This window comes from Alligator mississippiensis, chromosome 4 (assembly GCF_030867095.1).
Source record: "Alligator mississippiensis isolate rAllMis1 chromosome 4, rAllMis1, whole genome shotgun sequence".
Taxonomy (NCBI): Eukaryota; Metazoa; Chordata; order Crocodylia; family Alligatoridae; genus Alligator; species Alligator mississippiensis.
The window spans coordinates 78,073,969-78,097,823 of record NC_081827.1 but is presented as its reverse complement, the minus strand read 5'-3'; the positions used below and the strand labels follow the sequence as shown (position 1 = coordinate 78,097,823).

The 23,855-nt window shown below is 42.6% G+C and overlaps 1 protein-coding gene across 6 annotated transcripts in view; it reads right to left on the bottom strand.

The window, feature by feature from the left end:
* Positions 1-23,855, bottom strand: part of PTPRQ (protein tyrosine phosphatase receptor type Q) — a 232,032-nt gene that overhangs the window by 131,446 nt on the left and 76,731 nt on the right. For all 6 annotated transcript variants that reach the window (XR_009461626.1, XM_019494047.2, XM_059726123.1 and 3 more), the window contains exons 26-31: positions 23,388-23,534; positions 14,442-14,614; positions 9,068-9,275; positions 7,805-7,957; positions 7,507-7,686; positions 4,108-4,215 (exon numbers count right to left, since the gene is read on the bottom strand). Coding sequence is in view for 5 of the 6 variants with exons in the window: in XM_019494047.2 (XP_019349592.1) it covers positions 4,108-4,215; positions 7,507-7,686; positions 7,805-7,957; positions 9,068-9,275; positions 14,442-14,614; positions 23,388-23,534 (969 nt within the window). In the remaining variant the exon portion in view is untranslated. The remainder of the gene's footprint in view (positions 1-4,107; positions 4,216-7,506; positions 7,687-7,804; positions 7,958-9,067; positions 9,276-14,441; positions 14,615-23,387; positions 23,535-23,855) is intronic.

The following is a 23,855-nucleotide window of genomic DNA, read 5'->3' as shown; positions in this document are numbered from 1 at the left end:
GGAGGCTTTTGCCAGAAGACAATGGTCACCATGGGGAATATGACAGAGTGCATGCACATTTTCACAGCTCCACTAGAGCAGCTGTGCTGGCAAGGGTGTCTGTGGCAGGTCACCTTTGGTACCTGCCACTTTAGGCCCACAACAGGCCGCAGAGCAGCCAGCAGGTGACTGTACTTCCAATCAGGAGTCACATGGCCAGCAGGAGGCTGCCTGATTGGGAAGAGGGCCCAGCTGCTAGAGATAAGAGGAGGTCCTGAGCAGTAGAGCCAGCAGTTGTGGCAAGCAGCAGGAGGGAGAACATTGCCCAGCTGGAGCTGTTGCTCACATAACATCTTGGAGGTACAGGGAAGGAACTATTGGGATGGAGGAGTCTCCTGTTCCTGGGGAATGACCTAAAACTACACCCTGCTGGAGTTGGATGGTGTGGTGGGACTGCTTGTGGCAGGGCAGCTTCTAGAAAATACCACACCTGTGCCTCCCCACTGAAGGGCAAGCATGGGGCACCAGAAAGCCTCAGCCCCCCCCTGCCTTGCACGTTACCCCATGGAGGGGAGACTAGGGAAGCACACCCTGAGAGAAAAGCACAGGGGCCCAGGCCCACTGAGTGGGGCCTGAGGCAGGACCCATACCCTTGTGTGGGTCCTAGAGAAGGGTCCAGGTTTATCCACAGACACCTGATGCCTGAGTGGGCCATAGGCTATAAGTGGGGTCCAGGCATATCTGCGGACACCTGCGACGCACAGGGTGTAAGCCCTCATTGTCCCAGTGTGGGGACAGAGTAATGTCCAGCAGCCATGTAGAGTAGGGCCTTACGGGGCCTGAAGGACTGCAAATGAGCCAACCAGAGTAGGCAGAGTGGAAGCCCTAGTGACAGGGCATGGGATACAGTATGAGGGAAGGTTCAGAGCCATGTATAACATCCTAGGTATCAGGGCATAAAATGGGCAGCCTCCCACATTATTACATTTTCTTTTATACATCAAGGCATGGCAGGAAAGATGGTTCAGGATGCCCTAGACAGGTGGGCAAGCTGACTTTGTGACTGGCCTAGTGATGTCCCCCCCATCACAGTGTTAAGTTCCTTGTAGGAGACCACAACTCCTGAAGGGATCCTGGGAGCCTGCGGAAGGTGCAAATCCATCTACATGTACTTTCTATTAGCTGCCAGGTGGCAACAGAAAGCTATTTCAGTCAGAAAGATTATTATTATGTCAGTAGAAAGAAGGGGTTCTACCACCACAGTATAGCTTTAAATATGGACATACTTAGTTTTGCTTAGTTTTAATAGGCAGAATTATGCAACATAGGCCAGGCCTAAATCTAACCAGTTTTTTACCCTAGCCCAATTTTCCCACAATATTACTGTAGTCAAAACTTTGATCATCTTACACCCCAAACACGGTAGCTTTTCTAGATTTTCTTTATTTAACCCTATGCAAACCCATCCAATATGAAGCCACAAAAGTCAATCTTGTAAACCTCTGTACATCAAGACATTCTTCAGATCCCTTCCTCAGCTTCCACATCCAATTCAAGCTATTTATTCATATGTTCACAGAGCTTAACTCCTGCCTGTTTCTGTATTCTTTTTTTTTTTTAAGCAACTCATCCTCTCATCACTAATCCCAAGAATCCTTACAACTAATCAGACTTCTGTACCTTCTTCCATACACGCATTTTTTCATAATCCACCCACCTTGCCTGCACCATCCTCTCCTTCTGCAAATCTTCTCTTTGCCCAAGCAAAAACACAACGAGTATTGCAAATACTTGCTTTTACATCTTGGAAAAATCTCAAAACATGCATTACTTAAAACAATATCTGTGTTGGCATATCTTCTGTCTTCTGCTAATCCATCTGGGGATTTGTTGCCATTTCCTTCTTTTTAATGTTCTAAACTCTGTGCTGATCATGCTGTCAAATTACTATGGCCGATGCAACAGTCTCATCGATGTCAGCGGGATTTTGTGCAAGCTTAACGGTCTGATTGCATGAACAGGACCATAGATAGTTATCCTGATTCTTCTCCCACTTATACCAATTTTAATCTATTGCACTGGTTCTTAACCTTTTCAGGATCAGGGCACCTCTCTTCTTTCACCACTTTTTTGAAGGACTTAAATGGATATAAAAGTGCCTACCAGTTCCAATCTGGATTGCCACAGAATTTACGCACAGAGAGTTAGGAACTATAATGCTTGACCTACATCCTAATCCTAGGGTATCTAATGATTCCATGTGGTTTGTAATGGTTGGAGCTGTGTCAAACTAAATTACTTTTTGGAATGTAGGCAAATAAATTCCACCTGAGTCCTGTTTAGATATCTATGAGTTGGATCTATCCCTTCTGAATAACCAGCTTTTCTAGAAAAGAGATATTCATATCTAGTGCAGGCATTTTGAATGTACTATGATTGCTGACCCAAGGTCAGATGCTGCAAGTAGATTTTCAACTGTCATACTACTCCATAGCTAGACTTGCTTTATGTGTGACCTTAACATCACCGTACACAGAATTATACACAGATCTTAATGGTCATCAATCAGCAGTGAGCTCGATGGAAGTTTGGCCGAAACTCCGAATTGAACAGGCCCCATTCCCCACCCGCTCTCCCAGTCAATGGCTGCAACACCCAGCCCCAGTGTCCTGGCAAGTCCTGCACTCACTGGCTCCTGCCAGGTGGAGGGGCGATCCTCACTGCCCCACACTGTATGGGGAGGGGCTCTGCCATGAGCCCCCAGAGGCCCTGATGGCTACTGCAGCAGCTGGTGAGTGCTGGGCTTTTTTTTTTTTTTTTTTTTTAAGTGCTGGGGATTGGGGCTGGGTGGGGCCAGCCATTGATGGGGCTGGGAGAGTGGGCAGAGGATGGGGCTGGGGGGAGGGGGAGGGCGGGGGGCTTCCTATGGTCCCCTACTTACCAGCACGGAGCCCAGGTCCAGCTCCCTGCAGCAGCAAGTGGGGACTGCCCAAATCTCAAAATCTTTTCCGAATTGATTTGGAGGCTTTGAATCAATTCAGACTTTTAATAAGTCTCCCGATTCAATTCGGATTCAGAGATTTGGCCACCGAATCGGACCGAATCTCCTCCAAATTGAATCAGCAACCAAAGCTTCGCACAGCCCTACCAATCATGCTTTTTAAGAACTAGGAGGGCCTAGCATTCTCAGAGGCTCGAATCCTTTCTACCTCTCTTGTGCTGTGTTGGACTACCTGCTTCTAATGCCCTTATATAACAGCATTTAGAAACATTTACATAGATACTCCCTGCTATGATACAAAAGTCCTGAGGGAAAACAACTTTAAAGTAATGGGGAATAGACACAGAAATGGTCCTCTCCTTTTCACAACACTGGATGGCTATAGCTGTCCAAAGACGGAAAAGTTCTGAGGCAGTGTGCATGTGGCAGAGGGATGGATCTCTTGCAAAACTGGATGCTCCAGAACACCTTTAGAATTCTCTCCTGTGTCCTGAAAGAAATGATGCAGCTCTCCACCACCTCAGAACCTGAACTAAAAAGCTAGCCACATATATCTGATAGATGCACATGTGGTTAGTGGATTTGTCTGTTAATGTTTTTAAACAATGAATAATAAACAACCAAATTCATAACACCTCTTTTACTGATGCTGGTAAAAAAGAAAATCCAAATAACTTGCTTAGTTTTATGTATGTCATTTCTGTGATGCACTTCAAAATGTGGCCATGTCTTACCCTCCTAAACTGAAGTCATAGTAAGCAATGGTGGATCTCTTGTTTCCTAGGCCCTATTCCACAAACATCACAGCTGCCATAACCCATAGTTTCCAGCTAAGGTACAGGGGATAGAAAACTCCCCTGAGAAGAGTGGTAACCCTTAGGTGGTATGAATGTGTCTCCCAAAAATGTCCAAAGCAAAGGAAGAATAAACTGTGCTGTTTGGGGCCATCCATATTGCTATCTGGCCAATTGAACATCCCAGCCCCACCCAGCCCCAATGTCCTTAAAAGGTGGCTCCATATTTTAGAATGTGATCCTAACTTGTGTGTTGGATTATTTGTACATGCACCAGTACTCTAGATAGGCACCTGGTTCAACAAAGAAATGTTAGTGCAAAAATACGCTTACCATCTTCTGGTGTTCTTACAAAAATATCATTCTCTTCAGACAGAGCACTCTCTCCCACAGTAGTGGATGCTGCTACTCTCATTTTATAATTTGTGTACTTTTCCAAACCTAAGAAGGAAAAGGAAAATCTTGAGTCTGTGATCTACACCATCTTTTCTTTTCCGTACATTTATTTCAGCATTAAAATGTGCATGTTTTAATATCTTAATCATTATAACATACATATTTTAGTGAGCAAACAGGAGCAGCAAAGAGGGCAATTCACAAGCAGTTCACTGGGAACAAGAGAAGGAAGGGAAAGAGGAAGAGGAGCCAGGCATAAGGCATCAGATCCTGTTTCTTGAAGGTAAGTGAGCTAGAGCTGTCTGTGTGTTTGGCTTGCTAAGTTTTTGTTTGGTGTGCTATGTGTTTGGGCATGTGCTCTAAGTAGCTGGGAGTGCTACTAGCTGGGTGACTGTGGCTTGTGTCTGATGAAATCCCTAACAAGGGGGCAGAGTCATTCCAGGCCCAGAAGGGTATAGAGGAGACTCTCCAACAACCAGAGAGTAAGTGAACAGGGGCAGCAAATAGGGCAGTTTGCAAGCAGTTCACAGGTCAGTTTATCACCCTACTCTTTGAAGGGCAACCTTTAAAGTAAGTTCTTTCCTTAAATAAGAGTAACTAACCTGCATATATTTAGCATAAGTAGCTAAAACTCAGCAGTTAGACCAATACTTAAGCCCCTTGTTTAACCAGAGTTCAGAGTCAGTGAAGAGTCCACTAGGGAGTTTGTCCAGAAATTCTCTCATCTTCCTTCACTATAGATTTGGTGAAAGGAAGCAGTTTAGCAGGGACAGATCAGCAGAGCAGATCAATAGTAACTACAGGACTCTGGGTGCACGGGTGAAGAAGACAGGGGCTCAAGCAGTGTTCTTCTTGATCCTTCCAGTCAAAGGGAAAAGCCTGCGTAGGAATGGATGCATCCTACAGATCAATGCATGACTGCACAGATGATGTTGCCAGCTGGCCTTTGGCTTCTTCGAACATGGGATGTTGTTCCAAGAAGGATTGCTAGAAAGCGATAGGATCCACCTGACAAGAAGAGGGAAGAACATCTTCACAGACAAGATTGCTAACCTAGTGAGGAGGACTTGAAACTATATTCACGAGGGAAAGTAGAAACTTGAGCAAACGATTTGGGAGAAGTATGAGTATTGCTCAGTCTTGTAGGGATGAAATCAGAAAAGCCAAAGCTCAATTGCTGTTGAAGCTAGCAAGGAGTGTGAAGAATAACTACAAGTATGTCACTAACAAAAAGATGATTAGGGAAAGTTTGGGTTCCTTACTAAATGGGGGAGGCAACTTATTGACAGATGATGTGGAAAAGGCTGAAGTACGTAATGCCTGTTTTATGTCAGCTTTCACAGGCAAAGTCAGCTCCCAGACTACTGCACCTGGCAACAAAGTTTGGGGAGGAGGTGAATGGTGAAAGAACAGGTTAGGGACTATTTAGAAAAACTGAACATATAAAAGTCCATGGTGCTGAACACAATGCACCCAGAGGTGCTGAGAGAGTTGGCTTATGTAAGTGTAGAGCCCCTGTCCACTTTCTTTAAGAACTCATGGCAATTGGAAAGTGTCCTGGACAACTGGAAAAGGGCAAATATAGTGCCCTTCTTGGGAAGGAGGAGGATCCAGGGAATTAGGGACCAGTCAGTCTCACCTCAGTCCCTTGGATGGACTGTAAGGTGGACAGAAAACTGGCTGGATCGTCAGGCTCAAAGGATAGTAATCAATGGCTTGCTGTCTAGCTGGAAACCAGTATCAAGTGGAGTGTTCCAGAGGCTGGTCCTAGAGCTGTTTTTTTCCAATATCTTCATCAACCATCTGGAAGATAGGATGAGGTGCACCCTCACCAAGTTTGCCAATGACACCAGGGTGGGAGGAGTAGTAGATATACTGGAGGATATGGCTAGGATTCAGAGACCTCAACAAATGGAGGACTGGACCAAAAGAAATCTCATAAGGACAAGAACAAAGTCTACAGAAAAAAGTATGGACATATTGGAGAGAGTCCAGTGGAAGGCATCAAAAGTGGTTAGAGGGCTGGGGTACATGACTTGAGGGAAGGCAGAGGGAACTGGGCTTATTTAGTGTTTATTTAGGACTTAATTGTAGCCTTCAACTACCTGAAGGGTGGTCACAAAGAGGATGGAGCTAGACTGCTCTTAGTGGTGGGAGATGAGATGATACAACAAGGAGCAATGGTCTCAAGCTGCAGCCAGGGAAGTTTAGGTTAGATATTAGGAAAACATTTTTTGCCAGGAAGGTAGTAAAGTGGCTTCCCAGAGAGGTTGTGGAGTCTCCATCTTTAGAGGTTTTTAAGACCTAGGTAGCCTTGGCTTGGATGCTGTAGTTGGGGGTTGTCCTCCTTTAAGGGGATGGTCCTGCTTTGCTCCTGAGGTCCCTTACAACCCTAATTTTCTATAATTCTATCTTATTTCCTTCTTCATGCTAAACAGTCAGTTAATTTCAGGAGAAGATGACTAGTCTTTGTTCAGTACTTTAGCAATTAATCCACCTGGAATCCTGCATGAGTATTTGTGCGTGCATGCATACATGCATATGCCTACATAAGCATATACATGTTGTATGAAATTATGGTGCTATGAGAATTGAAAACTGGTGTTTGAAAAACCACTATTTTTATTGCTAAAAGAAAAGGTAATCTTAAAAGCAGAGAAAATTATTATTTTATAACACACAGTGGAAAAAAGTAAAAGAACTTGCACTAAAGAAACATTAACTCAGATTGTCATCCTCACACATGAAAAGTCAAAACAGTATATTGCTATGGGAAAAAAAATCCATGGGAAAACCACTGAATAAATTATCAATCATCGTTCTGAAACAGCTGGAGTGAATAGGATTTATTTTACCTTAAAGGCCACCCTGAAACCTGTTAAATTGATTTGGATTAACAGAAGACTTCAGCTTTCTATGAGAAGGTTATTTCTGGTCCTGTGCCCTCCTCTCCCATGAAACTCCCTTCAGGTCCTTGACCTCCTCTGGAGCCATATAGCCAAGAAGATTTCTAGCCATGCCAGACCCTGAGCCGAGACCTTTTATTACCTTTTCCAGATAATTTCCAAGAACCCAAAGAAGGATACAACAGGTATTTTCCACCAGCACCACTCACTCCTCCCCTAACATGTCACTGTACCCTTCCCAAACCTCCATGGGGTTAGTAGCAAGAAGAGGACAATGCTTCGAAAGTGCTGCCCAAGGTCCCCTTTCACGTAGAGTTCAGGAAAGAAAAACCTAGTCTGCCTACACTGTAAATACTTATACCTTTTAAAATTAGTGATGGTAAAACTGGCACGGCACAGCTGTAATTTATTTTATGAAGCTACACTGTACCTGTTATAAATAAGCTGTTGTTTGTGGTTATCAACTGGAATGTTCTCTTTGTATCCAATTCCATTGCATAAACTGTATAATGAGTGATTTTTCCATTTGGATTTGCTGGAGGATCCCAATATAGCAAAACAGATGATGAACTAATATTTTTATAATGTATATTTTGTACTGAGCTGGGCACTAAAGAAACAAAGACAAACAATAAAATTGCGTGTAGGAGCAATAACAATGATAACAAAAACAAGAGGAAAAGGAGGAATCATTTACAGCAAATTATTTCAGAGTTATAAACATGTACCTTGTTCACATGTTCTAACTGAGAGAACAGCTGGTGGCCCTTCTCCAATCATAGTGAAAGCAGACACACTGATTGTGTAGTTTGTGAAAGGCAGAAGGCCTTTTATAACATATGACAGCTCTTCAGCTGAAATATCAATGGCATATTCGTTATCTGTAATTTTAAAAGGGAATAAAAATCTTTGTTATCCATTTGTAAAACTAAAGGATTTTTTGCAAGCTGAAATGTCCACGCAATATTAATACAGATATTTTCACTTCACTTTCAGGCCAACCTAGAAGGTAGATGTTGCATTGTTTTGCAGGGACAGAGGAACGTCCTAACCCTTCCAATATGCATAGACATGAAAAAAAATTGGACTGGAAGGATCTCAGAAGGATATCTGGTTCAACCCCATGTTCAAGGTATGATCATCCCTGTCTAAACCATCTGATCCAAATGATTGTCTAAATCTGCTCTTAAAAATTGCCAGGGATGGAAATTCCACAATCTTCCTAATCCGTTTGAGTGCTCATAGTTAAGACATTTTTTTCCTAATATTCCAACCTATGTTTTTCTATTGTAATTTGAGACTAATGTCTTGTCCTGTTATTTGGGATATCAGAGGTTTCTACCCTCCATTATACTGGAGAGGCAGTGTTTAACTGAGTGTAAAATCACAGTTTGACCCTCTAGCTGCTGTTTAAATCTCTTACTGTAAAAAAATGTGGAGAAGCATTTTAAGCTTGTATTTAATGGGTCATAAATATCCATACTTACTAAAGAAACAATGTTCCATTGATAATTTAGAACAAGTGTACACACTAATGACATCACCATGTCACGAGGTCATCTCCACCTGTTTGTCACCCATACAGCAGAGTTATAACTTTTTGACCCATTTACCTTCAGTGACATTTGAAAACCTATTAGTCAAAAGGCTCAGAGAAATCAAGGTCTGTGAAGGGCCTGGAGATATGTTAATCCCCTACAATCACACCTGCTTTGGCAACTGTAATAACTGATTGTCTATGCAGCTTGGCTGATGGCTCAAGGGTGCTACTTTCTCTAGAAGGAAGGTCAGCTGGGTGACAAGGGGCTAGCTCCTGCCTGTGTGGCATTCTCATTTGCTTCAGAAGGTTATTTGGTAGTAAAAAAATCTGACTGCAGCAAATGACCCATCGATAATTTAGTTGAACTCTGTGCTAAAGATCATATTTGTGACAGTGACTGGGACTTTTTGAACATGGAGGTGGGTAAGAAAAAAAAAATCTTAAAATTTACCAGAAGCTGAATGTAATTCTTCAGCTCCATCCATATTGGGCAAATTATCATTAGACAAACTCATAAATATTCCTGGGGAATCTGTTTGTATTGTGGAGAACATCTCGCCTGAGCCTTCATATAATCCAGTGGCTGTTTCTATTGTATTCCAGGTGAAAGACTGGATATTTTCATTTATTATGTCTGGATCCATAGAATCAATCAAATACTAAAAGTAAAGAATACAAAAATAACTTAGAAACCATATGTGACACCATTAATTTGCTTTTCTCATTAGAATGCTTATTACTATATACTTAAAATATTATAAATGAATAGAATATAATAGTATACGAGACAAATTAGACTAATATATATTGTAGATGGAGCTCATTATGTTGGTCACAAATACAGCTGCCTGACACTGTCCATTAAAAGAAGCTCTCTCAGATGCCTGTAACTTTGCTCAACTAACTTCTCAAACAAATTTTCCATGTTTCCAAATGGAAATGTTCCATGATGTCTGAGACCAGCTGAATTCTTTCGCTAGTTCTAGAAAGTTTCAGCCCAAATAACTCAACAGTTTCTGAACACATAATTACAGAATCATATGTTGCTTTGTGTTGTTAAAAATATCTTACAAATATTTCACAGAAAAGTTCTAGTGCCCCCATGTCTTTGAGTAAGATCCTGAAATTTAAGAGGGAATTACCCTCGTGTCACAGACATCCCATGCTCAGTAGTGACTTGTTAGAGTTTGGAAGAAAATTCTCTGATGATTCCATCTATACTAAGTATGTTCCAGCCCAAGGCTGCAAAAACGGCAATTAGCCTTTGAACTGAGAGGAGGGAAAATCTATCCTGTTATCTCCTATCGAATACGGAGAATGGGTTACAGATTGGACTACATGGGAGTGAAAAGGAGCCAGAAGATAAAAAGAAACAGAGGGGAGTACAATAGGAGCCAGTAGGGTAGCTAGGAGTAGGGGAGGGAAGGAAAGAGGACTGGAGTATATTTATGTGCAAAGTGGGGAGCAGGAAGAAGGCAGGGGATATGGGCATGGATAGGCACAAAAAACAAAGGGACAAGAACTGAGAAATGCAAAGAAGGATAGGAGAAGACTATCAGAACCCAGTGTGTGAATGGTAGAGAGCAGTAGAGGGATGGGAGTGAGATACGGAGTTAAATAGGGATGGGCAAAGGGACAACACGATACAATCTATATCCACCAGAAATCATTCTCTCATCCAGAACCTGGAACTGAACCAATGAATCCCAAGTCTCTACATCAGTCATTGTCAGCTGTGGCCAAGTCTTCACTGTCAAAAGGTATGTATTTACAGCAAGATAACTAGCATGTATTGACTAACAAGATCCTGTACTGGTGAGGTACAAGATCCTGTACTGGTGAGGTACAAGATACTTGGTGAGGTCAAGCACAGGCAGAGATAAACAGCACAGGATTTTGCAGTAATCCATATGAGTCACCCAGCTGAAAAAATATACTTTGTGGCAGCAAAGAAACAGGTTTTGTCTAATTCCTCTCTTGTACTTGGTCCTGAAAAGATAACGGCTACTAATGCTGTCAGTTACTACTTTAGATAAAAAGGTAATAAATCTAAAGGTCCAAATACTGATAAAGTTTATAGTCAGGATCAATATCTTTCCATATAATCCAATGTTTGCCTTTATTTTCTGTTGTTGGGTTTGTTTTTTCAATTTGGAAATCACATCCAATACATCATAATAAAATAATGCTTAAGAATCAATGCTACATTAGGAATTGCTAAAATTACAATAGTCTTTGCAACCTTAATTTGGCTCCTAGTATCTACGATGTATGGTACAAACTTTAATTACATGAACACATACAATTTTTTTCCCCAAAGCACCCTTCCCAAATTTAATAAATGAGCAGTTACTTATTTTTATTCTATTTTATGTGTGGTTCCAGGCACAGCATTCAATTTGAAAACAAACTGTTCTCAACTCTCATCAAATTAGACTATACTCCCTGTTTATGCAGAACATCTTGGTTAGGGACAGACGTTCAAAAAGCCGGAGCCTGAACCGATTCAACCTTTGATTCAACTGATTCAACCTTAGTCTAACCTGGCTAGGCTGAACCGGTTCAAAACCAGACAAACATGCTCTCTTCACTGAGGCAATGTGGGCACATGTCTGCAGTTGCTCAGGCCAGGAGCCAGGGGGTGCTAGAGCGGCCCTTGGCTGCAGGGAAGCTGTGCTGGGGGGGTGCGTGGCCCACCCAGGTTGAACTGGCCAGAGAGGGGTTTAATCCCCCCCTCCCTGTGCCACCGGCAGGGACTGGAGCTGGGTCGGCCCGGCACTCCCCCCTCACTCCCTGCCCAGAATAGGCCCCCTGGCTGTCCCCTCCATTGAAGGCTGGAGGAAAAACCCCATCCCTGCCTGGCCGTGCCTCCTCCCTGATGCTGCAGCGGGAGGCTGGTGGCAGGGCTCTTATTGGGGGCAGCAGCCCCTGTCATACTTCAGGGGACTGCAAGCCCCTTCCCGGTAAGGGGCTGCGCTGCGGGGCTGGCAGAGCTGCAGCCAGCTGCGTGCGGTAGCACCAGGGTCCCAAGCAGGCCAGAGCCCTGCAAGCCCTCCTGGCTCGAGGGGGCCTATTCAGCCTCTGGCACCAGGTCACGGTTTGCCTGGCTGGGCTGCAGCTGCCGAGGCTAGTGGCTGAATAAGCCCCTCTGGCCAGGAGGGAGCTGGCCCCAACACACAACTGTGGAGGCTAGAGCCCAGCCTGGCAAACTGCGCTCTGGTGCCAGTGGCTGAATAAGCCCCCTCCTGCCAGGAGAGAACTTGCCCCAAGCACTGGAGCTGCTGCAGCATCTCCCTGCTTGGGCCAAGCCCCTCCTGGCCAGCGACTGAATAAGCCCTTCCGGCCAGGAGGGGCTTGCCCTGAGCAGGGAGACGCTGCGGCAGCTCCAGTGCTTGGGGCAAACTGTAAACCGCGCTCCGGTGCCAGCTGCTGAATAACCCCCCTCCAGCTGTGTGGGGCTTGCCTGGAGCACAGAACAGTGGCAGGGACCGGGCCCAGCCCTGCCCGGCAGCTGGAGTAGCCACCGGTAGTAACCATGACGGCTTCTTGGAACGAGCCCCTTCCCAGCGGGGGCTGTGCTGTGGAGCCCTGCGGGGGGCTTACAGGGCTCTGGCCTGCTCAGCACTCCCGTGCTGCCACACAGCTGGCTGCAGCTCTGCCAGCCCCACAGCACAGCCCCTCACTGGGAAGGGGCTCATGCTCTCCTGCAGTATGACAGGGGCTGCTACCCCCAATAAGAGCACTGCCACCAGCCTCCCACTGCAGAGGAATTAAACCGCTCTCTGGCCAGACCTTTGCTCCTGTCTGTCCTTGCTGAGGCTGCGGAGCTGAGGGGCAGGGCCAGCTTGGCTGGGCTGGGGCAGACAGCCCCACCCAGACAAGAGAGCATGCCGGGATGCTGAGGGTCTCTGATTTACCTCAAACCATCAAAGGGCCAAGGACAGACACTGCATAAACCGGTTTGAGCCAAATCATTTAAGTCTGATACTACATTCAACCAGATTCATCTCAAACCAGTTTCAACCATTTTGAAACTGGTTTATATGCACTGAATGTCTGTCCTGTTACAGGTTTAAACCAGTTTCTGATCACTTAAACTGGTTTATGTGTAATGTCTGTCGCTGGTTCTATTGACCATAAATGGAGTACCATGAACAAAAAAAAGAGTAGAATCTTTCAGTCAAAAATCTGCTGTGATAATTTTTTCAAGTCTAGGACATGTAACAATCTATCTAGAAATATGGTATATTGTCTAATACTGTCTAATCCTATATTCACTTTGGATGCTCCAAGCCCCAATTGAGAAGTCAATGGACTTTTCACTGGACTTCTCATATTCAGATCTTTTTGCTTCCTTTGACTAAAGTTCATCTACAGTATAGCATGTAATAAACAGTTCAATATGTTAATAAGATAACATTTTATTTTCTTATTTGCTAAATTATTATGACTGCAAATTAACTTCACTGAAAATGGAAAATTAACTTTTATTGTTCTGAAAGCGAGCCAAGATTTTAAAACTATTTAACATTCATCAGTAGCTTACTAATTGTATTATTTTCATGAAAGGCTTAACCCTGAAACATTACTTCATTTTCTTCAGTGAAGCAATATAATCCACAGACTTCCCATGCAACCTTTCACAAATCATGTAATAATAGAGCTGGTTGAGAAGCAAGCAAACAAGTTCATGATTTTCTTTCTAAATTATATGGGTTTTCCAATAATAATAATAATAAACCAATTCATGCAGTCCCTATTTTATGCTGACCCATCCTCAAAAAATTGTGAAATTAATTTTTTTCATTCTCTCAATAAAAAAAATGAAAAATGTTAAGAAAAATTTCATAAAAAAATGTAAGTTCAGTTAATTTTGATCACCTCCATTTTATATTTCTATGCCTGTTTCCTATCAGTAAAATGGACTTAATAAAAATATATTTCTGTAAATTCTTAAGAGCATGAATGCATATTACATATTTGTACAATGCCTAACAATAATTTTATTCTCAGCAGCAGCCTCAAAAGATATTACTGTAAAATATATAATAATTGAAACTATTTATTCATGTTCAGATTACATGTTCATTTTCAAAACTATACTCCTTCATGACAATCACTATCCCTAAAAATAACTTGTAACTAATACATCTGGAGTCGGCAATTAAAATACCAATTTAAGAATCCTATTAAAAACAATTCTAAAAAACTATGATAATATATAAAAATATAAGTTTTTGTTTACAACAATGTCATTAAACATAGATTATAGATGACAGAATCTAGGCCAGATTTATTAGAAGTTGAGAAAATGGTTAATATGAATATATGCAAAGCAAGAAGTTGTGTGGTCCTTTACCCGACCAATTGCATAGTTGTAATAAATTTAGAAAGACAAGCTTTCAAGTGCTAAGCACTCTTCTTTGGGTCTGAAGAAAAAAAATATGAATACACTCGCCTAAATTTACATGAAGGATTCTTTACAATATTACTAGTAATAAAAGCAAAATGATATAAATGTCCAAATGGGCAAACCTATCCTTTACAAAATATTTGCTCATCTGTAAAGCCAAACCAGATTAGTGATGTGTGTATGGAGGTGGATTCTAAAAACATTTTACATCAGCTGAATCTAGAAAGGGTGAAAACCTGCTTAAACCTCAATTAACTATAGAAATTAAGAAAAAAAATCAATGCAAAAGTCATGGCAATTAATCAGCGGTAACTAATTTCACAATTATAAAGATGAGGGCATTCAATGAACAAAACAAAGAACAAAGAACAAAACAATGCAAATAAAAACAACACAACAAAAAATAAAGTACCTTAATTTTTCCTGTGAGAATTGTATTTTCTAGAGGCTCTCCTGTATTCTGAACTATGACTGTAACCCTATATTGAGTAATAATTCCATTTGGTTGCTGTGGTTTTCTCCAAACAATTTTTATGAGTGTGGCTTCTACCTCTACTAGTTGTAAATCAGATACAGCACTTGGAACTAAAAGAAAAGGAAAAGCGTATATTAAATGCTATCTCCAATGGTGAATTTATTTAAAGACTGTCAGTCATTTTCTAAACGTTACTATTAACTTTCTCAGCCTACTAAGCAAGACAAAGTAAGATTTTAATCAGATTTGAAACTGAGTTGTTTCAAAGCGATCAGCAAGTTACTTCAGATAATTTTTTTTTTTTAATACTGACTTAATCACATTTTAAAAACATGCAGATAGCTATAGGGTACTGAGTTCTATAATATGACTGTACACACATGGCCAGGCAGTGAACTAGTGTAAATCAGTGTAGCTCCACTAAAGTTATGGGAACTATACTGATTTATACCACTTTAAAACCTGGTGCAGAGTGTAAAAATTTGAAAAAAAGTATTATTTTTTGATAATTTTTCCAGAAGCAACAATGTAAAAGAAATCTGACAAAAAAAAAACAACATAGATCAGAGACAGAATAAGATGAGAGCTCGACAAAACCCCAGCGTTTTCAGTTTGCATGAAATTTTATTCTGTTTTATTTTGTTTTAAACCAAAAAATGTCAAACTTCCCATGAAATGTATTTTATTTTAAAGACTATTTTAGTTCCTGAAGAATAGAATATGTTTCATGAACCTGGCATGTGCTCAGTGAAATTGACATTCTTTTTACATTAACAAAAATGTCAGTTCTATTGAGCAGCAGGAGTAGCCACTCCCCACAGTCACTGTATACCACTGGCTCCCCACAGTCCCAGCCACCACTGGCTAGGCTTGCCATGTTGACCTTCTCTTGGGCTCTTTGGGAAGCGTAGGGTGGGCACAGGGCAGGGTCCATGGTGACGGCAGGGAGTTGAGGCCATGTGCCTAGCAGCCAGTCAGGCGTGGCCTGGGTGCTCCATAGAAGGAAGGATTGGGCCCCTCAGCTGCTGCTGATGCCGAACTCTGATCCTTCTTTCTATGGAGCACCCCGTCCCTGCTGCCTGGTGTGAGATTCCCTGCCCCGACTGCCTGCATCTGTGCTGCCAGGTCTGTGACAGTCTGGAGCAATGTGACAGGAGGCCACCCCAGGGCCGGGTCTCACGTTGGCTTGCCCACCTGCCTAGAACAATCTGCCCTGTCTTGCCTGCCATAACTTCATGTAATAACTTGATATAAGTGGGAGGCTGCCCATTTTACTGCCCCGATGCCAGGGGGCGCTATACACATGGCTCTGACCTCTCTTTACCGTGTCCCATGCCTTGCAGTGGCATCATAAGTTCTTAATGGCTCTGGCCCCACACTGGGCCCCATAACATTCAAGTCAGCACCCCAACTAGATCCCTCCTAATCAGGCGGTTACTCCACCCTCATTCTGGACTGTCAAGCTCTCTGAACCCTTCCCCCCCTTACTAGTAGCCCCCTCTCTGGGACCTTTGGCCACGCAGGCCTTGGCCCCGGCTCTAGGCCACTCAGAACCCCAGGAACCCTGGCTCTGGGCGTCCTTTGCAGTGGGCACCCTGGCCCTTTTGACCCTTCTGGTCCTGGCCCCAGCATTAACCAGCTGGGTGTCCCTCTGGTCAGGTCTCTGAGCAACTAGCCTACTCCATCTCAAATAGGTCTTCCTTCTTGGGTCCCTCCAAACACAGGCCATACACCTCTTCTGTCCCAGGTCTCTGATAACAATGTCTGGACTCCCTACCTGTTCCTACTCTGGGTCACTCTCTGCCCCCTCACTTGGGCTTCTCTCTCTGCCCCTTTACCTGGGCCACCAGGGTCTTCTCGCATTTTGGTTTGTCCTGAACCTTCCTCTCTGCAGGCTACAGGCACTCAGCCCAGGGGGCTCAGGTGTCTGGAGACATGCCTGCCCTTCCCCCGCCTGCTCACTAAATAACCCACCAGATGGTGGGGGCTGGGGTTATCAGGCGCCTTTCTCCGGGGAGGTAACTGTTCTGGCATTTCTGGGAGACTGTCCCACCATGGACAGCCCTGCCAGACTGCCCTTCCCCAGCAGGGTGCAGTTTTTGATCTTACCCAGGACCAGGAGCCTCCTACTATCTCCACAGATCCTGCTCTTACCTCCAAAATATTCCTGAGCAGCCGCTCAGCTGGCTGTTGTCTTTCTGGCTGCCTGCAGCAGACTGCTGCCTCTGTCCTGTGGCCCTAGCCTTAAAATGGCTGCCTCATCAGGGCTGTCTTGCACCTGCTGGCTGCTCCCAGCCCTTAAAGTAGTAGGTACCAAAGGTGGTCTGCCACAGGCAACTAAGCACTAGCATATCTCCCTGTGACTGGGGGCTAGTGGGGATGACCTAACATGAATGGATAGGGGATCTGGTACAGAAGTTTGATAGACTGGTCTAACCTAAACCAATGAAGTCTGATACCTCATCAGTCCAGGTCTATGTTAGACGGGGTTTCACCATTTTAAAACCAGACTATGTGCCCTGAACTTCTGATTTGTTATGGATGTAAACTGGTTTTTGGTCACTTATACCAGTTTATATTCAATGCCTGTATCTGGCCTTGGAGAGGGGGAGATTAGCTTGGAAGGGACAATAAGGGGGGGAAGGCAGGATCTCCTGCATGTGAGGCAGGGGAGTGGGAGTAGGTAGGAATGATGTTACTGAATACAGATGGGAGGGAATTGTTTTTACTAAAGGTGGGCTGGGAAGCAAGTTTGGGTGAAACAGGGGGTTGATGTTCTCCTTGGTCAGAGGTAGAGAAGTAGGAACTTTGGGGAGTGGGTGGTTTGCTGCTGAATATGGTTTTTTTCTCTGGGATCAGGGAGAGGGAGATTTTGTTCATTCTTATTTTAATATTTTACTTTGTTTTTATAGTTCTGTTTCTTTCATTGTAAATCACCTTGAGCCTTTTTGGGAAATGTGGCATATACAGTGAATAAATACCTGTCTTTAATTACTTTTTTAAGCTGGCTTTTATCTCTACCAAATTCTGCGATGGATGGGAGGTCGGACAGAAGTGGGGGCTCACGCACTCTGAAACAGGACTGTTTAATGTGACCACTGTAGCTCAATTAAGAACTCTAAATTACTGTATAAAAATGAGAACTTTTTCCTGGAGAGCCTGAGAAGTTGATTTTAGAAACCCCTCTTTTACCAAATAAACACATATTTAGATGAACCACATAAACAATATGTTTATATTCTCATCCACACAGATGGCCTGAGAAATGTTCTGACAGTCAAAGACCCAGTATTTCTCCTATATTTAAAACAAGACATAGGGCATTTTTATACATGCAAGCCAGGAACTTTGAAATGCTTCAAAGAGCTGCAACGCTTGCAGTTGTGTAAGTGGCAAAATGTGCATTAGCGCTGAGAAAATGGTGGTGCCATGCTTTTGAACTAAAACACAACGAAGGTGCTTTAGTTCAAAAACGCACCACTGCCATTTTCTGTCTGCTGATGCACATTTTGCCGCTTATACAACTGCATGCAGCACAGCGTGGTACGCATCAACTTGCGTGTGGAGCAGACTCAATTAATCGAAGTGGCAGATCTCTGGCGTGTCACAGGACAAAAATGTATGTGTATAAATGCCCATAGATGTAAGAATTAAAGACACTAGCAGGGAGACAGCTATGCAGGCAGTGAGATTTTCTTACATTTCAACGTTTTTACATTGAAAAGGCATCTCCTATAGTGCTGTATAAAACTATACGCAAGAGGCAATTACTAGACTGGCAACAGAGCTGTACTGCTACCCAACATGTTCACAGGTAGTGGATAGATGAATGACCTCCAGAGACAGTTAGTTGCAAAATAAGGAGCAACTCTCAATCGCTGACCAAACAGTGACAGCACCACCAGGGCATGGTGGAGACAGCAGATACAATGCTTTCCCTCCTGAAAACTGATATACATCCATGTATCCCTTGATAGTGCTGTGCCAAGGTGTCACCACTATAATAAGCCTGCCCAGCCCCTAGTCATAGGTCTACAAGTCCTCAACAGCAGAATAGGTAGAAGAAGACATGAGAATCTCAACAGCTGAAAAAGTGGACAACGGTTGTAGAGATACAAGATCTCCAATTGTCTTGGCATCCTTGCCATTGGATTGAGGTCCCATTCTGTCAAGAACCATGTGGAAGCGAATGTGCAGAAGCTTCTCCATGATAAAAGAAATCACACACAGGCAGCTTCCATGAAACCAGATTTTCCAGCACATTTTTTAGGCTATTTGGCAACTAGCTAGTGATGATGGCACCAGGACTGTGAGGTCTGGAAGCTCCTAGTCATGAATTGGTATGAAGGTAGCAGTTACAAAAAGGTCATCTGGCACTTGGACAAGGCAGGAGTGTGATTTAGCAGCTGTAACTTCAAGATCCACTCTGCTTACCACACATGGGGAGGGGGCTAGAAAAGGTCCCTAAACATAGCCTCTCTGCCTTCTTCCTGAATGGATAAAAATGTCCAGTGGGATCACCTTTACTGTGGTTGAAATCAACGAAGACATAAAACCAATTTCAGAACTTGGAGCATCAGGACCCTCATGGACAATCCTAATAGTGAACGCCTAGAGTGCTGCACCACAATTGTGACTTGAGAATTCAGGCAACAACATTGACATAGATGCACTGGGCAAGACCCAGAGAGCAGCAGATGAGCAACTCCAAGAACATAGAGGTGGCTATACCTTCGTCTGGAAGGGTAAACAGGAAAAAGAATACCAGCTTCAGAGTTAGTTTTGCCATCAAGAATGAATAATAAACCAACTCAATGAGTTCCCTATCAGAATTAATGAGCACCTCATGACAACTGACAGACAGCAAATATGCCATTGTCATCAGTGCATATGCCCTGACTCTTGACACCACCAATGAAACCAAGGAGGAAATCTAAGCCAGCCTTGACCAAATCCTTTCTGATGTTCTGGAAGGAGAAAGACTAAATTTTCTAGGCGTTTCGAAGCCAGAATCAAAAGGGACTCAAACTTCTGGAACAAAAACACCAGCAAGGAAGAAGTAGGAAAGGTCAAGTTCAGCCACATCCTCCTCCTAACCAAATACACGGAATAAACTCTCCATCATCAACACTCTGGTTCTGCTAGAAAAAACAAGCACATGGCATCATGGCAACACACATGATCTAAGCATTGGTACCTGATTGATTAAGTCATTGGTCACGCCTGGGATCTCAAGGATGTCTGCATTACCCAAGCTATGCTAGGAGCTGATGACAGCTAGACGCTCACTGACTCATCTGTTTGGTTATGTCACTCAAACTGGCTCCTAAGCAATGGCTGCAGCAGAAGTAATGCTGATGGAAAATCAGCAATGAAGGACTCAAGGACCCAATGAAGCAAGATCTCTTCCACCAGCGTTCAACAAAAAAACTGGCAAATTCCAATCAACAACAATGGGAAAATGCTGACAGCATTTGGGGTGCCTTCAATTTCACTGTCATCAGTGCCTGTGAAGAGACACTTAGATTCTGTACCAGGAAACACCAAAGACTGGTTTCATGAGACTGACCAGGAGAGTCAAGAGTTGATCAACTGCAAGCACAAGGCCTTTTGTGTTTAGCAAATGACATCAACTCCAAGCAAAAGAAATCAAATAACCAACAAACCAAGGCAGAGGTTCAAAGGAGCACCTGCAATATGAAGAACAGATGGTGGGAAAACAAGGTTAAGGGGATTCAACATCTCACTGACATGCACACTGTGTGTGTTTTTTTCAGTGCCACCATAGCCATCTATGGTCTGACTACTCAGGGACCAACCCCCTTCAAGTCTTCTCCATCCTTAGATCTGATCAAGGAAAGGAGAGCCATCAATGCCCACTGGAAGGAGTACTTTGAAACTCTTCTCAGTCAAGACTTTGTTGCTGATGAGAGTGCTCTCAACTCCATCCTGCAATACCCAGTCAGAGACTATTTTGGAATTCTTCCAACCCTTGATGAAGTGAGGGAAGCCATCAAAGCAGATGAAGAATGACAAGGCATCTGAAGCTGATGGAATCCCTGCTGAAATCTTCAAGCAGAGGGGAGAGGAGCTCATATCCCAGGTCCTGCCTTCATTTTAAGGATTTGGAATACTGAGGAAATCCCAGATGACTTCAGGGACATCATGATGGTGATGATCTTCAAGAAAGGAGATAAGGCTGACTGAAAGTAATAGAGGAATCACCTTTCTGTCCACCACAGGAAAGACCATTGCAAGAACCCTCCTGAAATGTCTTCTTCCACTTGCTGAAGAGTTCTTCCCAGAATCTCAGTGTGGCTTTAGGGCATCAAGATGCACATCTGATGTCAGCTTGCCAGCTGCAAGAAAAATGCTGGGAACAACATAAACCTCTCTACATGGCCTTCTTTGACCTCACAAAACCCTTCAACTCCATCAACTAAGAAGCACTGTGGAGGATCCTTCTTAAGTACAGATGCCCACCAAAATTTATCACCATTCTTTGAATGCTCCATGATGGTATGCAAGCAGCTGTTCTCAACACCAGAAATATCACAGATCTTTTTGAGGTTAAGATGGGAGTTAAGCAAGGCTGCATCATTGCTCCAATATTCTTCTTGATTTTCTTTACCACAATGCAACACACTTCCAGTCATAGTGGAGTTAAATTACCAAATGGATAGTAAAATGTTTAATCTCAGCTGACTCCAAGCCAAAACCAAGACCACCCTGATCTCAATCATTGAGCTCCAATACACTGGTGATGCTACAGTCTGTGCTCACTTGGAAACAGACTTTCAAGCAATTGTTGATGTTTTTACTGAGGCATGCAGGAAAATGGGACCGACTCTTAACATTCAGAAGACTAAGGTCCTTCATCAACAAGCTCTTAATAAGCAGTCCCCAGCTCCAGTAATCCAGATTCATGGTGACAGTCTGAAGAACGCTGAGTATTCCCATACCTCCGAAGCCATCTCTCACAGAAGGCTGACATTGATGAAGAAATCCAGCAGTGCCTCAAATGTGCACATGCAGCCTTTGGATACCTGAGGAAATGGGTGTTCAAAGATGGTGACATCAGATCCAAAAACAAGCTCATGGTTTATCAAGAAGTTGTAATCCCCACCTTATTGTATGGAGCTGAGATGTGGACAATGTACAGAAGACACCTCAAGTCAATGGAGAAGTACCATCAATGCTGTCTGTAGAAGATCCTTCGAATTCTGTGGGAAGACAGATGCACCAATATTAGCGTCCTCTTGCAAGCAAACACCATAAGCATCGAGGCAAAGATCATCCAACATCAACTTCACTGGCTGGCCACATCGTCTGGAATTGTCTGACTTCAGACTTCTGAAGCAAGTTTTATTCTCCCTGCTCAGTCAAGGCGTATGTTCAAGAAGAGGGCAGAGAAAGTACTTCAAGGACGTCCTTAAGACCAACTTACAAAAATGTAACATCAACATCAATGCGTGGGACACTATCACCCAGGACCACCTCAAATGGATGAAGAGTCTTCTGCAAGGATGTCAGTACTCTGAAACCTTATGACGATACAGGAGATGAAAAAACAGAAACGGCAGAAATAGTGTGTCATGGACCAAATGAAGACTCCAGAGCCACCCACCACACAGAGAAACACATACCCAAGTTGTAACAGAATCTGTCAATTCTGCATCAGGCTCATCAGCCCACATTCGTAACCATAGACAGGACAATCATGGAAGACAATCATCCTCGACTGCGAGGGACTGCCAAAGAAGATTAGACTGCAATTCACTCTAATGAGATCTGAAGTCATCATAGGAAGGTGATGTTGGACCCTATATTCAGAGAGGATATATTCTTGAGGGAAGAGTAAGTTAGATAGCTTAAGTTACAATTTGTGATTATATTTATTCTTTGAATAAATAAGAGGAAAACTGATCTCTCCATTAGTGGAAAACTTTAAATACTGAGCTAAAGAACAAAAAACAGTTTGGCTGCTAACAACTTACAGCTTGTCTTATACTCCGCAGGCATATCTGCACTACTTGCACAATGAATAAAGGCTTAAATCAAATAGAAATCCTGTGTTTCATTTTACTACTGTATATTGCTTCATTTTATCCATTTTTTTAGCTCTGCTGACTGTCCTTCCTGCCCCACAAATGGCAGCAAAGTACCCTTCACATCTGTCTTCTGTTTGAATTTTGTTTAAACTGATAGAATGTATAATCTTATTGCATGCTTTTAGCAAAAAATGTAAACTATATGTAGTTATTATTATATCGTATAACATTTTATTGTCCATTTTATTGTGCTGTTTTAGTAAAAGCTGTAAACAACTACTACTACAAATACCTGACATGGAGCCAGTTTTGAACTTATTAAAAATTCATCAAACCTGAGATATTTTAAATGAAACAATTAATAATTTTAGCTTAAAAAACCAAAATTTTCATCTAATTCCAGAAATGTTTGTTTATCCCATTACATGCTGCCATCTAATGGCCAATAACTGAGTTGTTCCTTTAACTGAATTGCCTTACTCTGAAGTAACTGCTTTCCTTCAGCCAAAAAACATATTAGTTAAACAATCTTTGAAAGCTTCCAAATAAAGATAAATTTGATTATAGAGTGTTTTTAATTTTTGAGTATGCCTGAGAAAGTAGAAGGGGAAAATATCTACAGCATTTTCCTGTATATTCTGGGTTGTTTTTTGTTTTTATCGGGGGTGGGGGGAGAGTTCCTAACATGCCTAGACTAAGGAGGAAGTGAACTAGAAACACACCTGTTTTTCATATACAGTTTTCAGAAATGGCTTTGAAGGGAAAACTGAAACTAATCATCACATGTAGCAAGAAAATAACTTACTAACTTTATTTCTATAACCCCACCTACCTCCAGCTGGAGTGAAAATTGTAAGATTAGCCTTAGGCCCCACACCAGCACTTGTCTCAGCACCAACATAGACATCATATGTTGTAAATGGTATTAGGTTATTAAATATAAACTTGAGATCTTTTGTGCTGTTATCCACAATACGACCTAAATTGAAAAGGAAAAGAAATATCAGTATAAATATTAAAACAGTATTTCATTTGTGCATTGAAAGTAGTTATTTTTTGTCACAATGAAACAAAATCAAATAATGATAAAAATGTTCATTTACATTAAGATTTCATTAGTGATGGGTCCCATACTAAGTTATACAGCATACCTTTGATAAAATATTTAAATACTATTTGCAGTACACATTACACTTCTGAAACACAGAGAATGTACTTCTTGTTAATTTATTTTCTAATATTGCACTGTCTGCCCAGTGTTGATAAGAGGCTCAAAGAACCAATCTCCCAGAGGTGCATA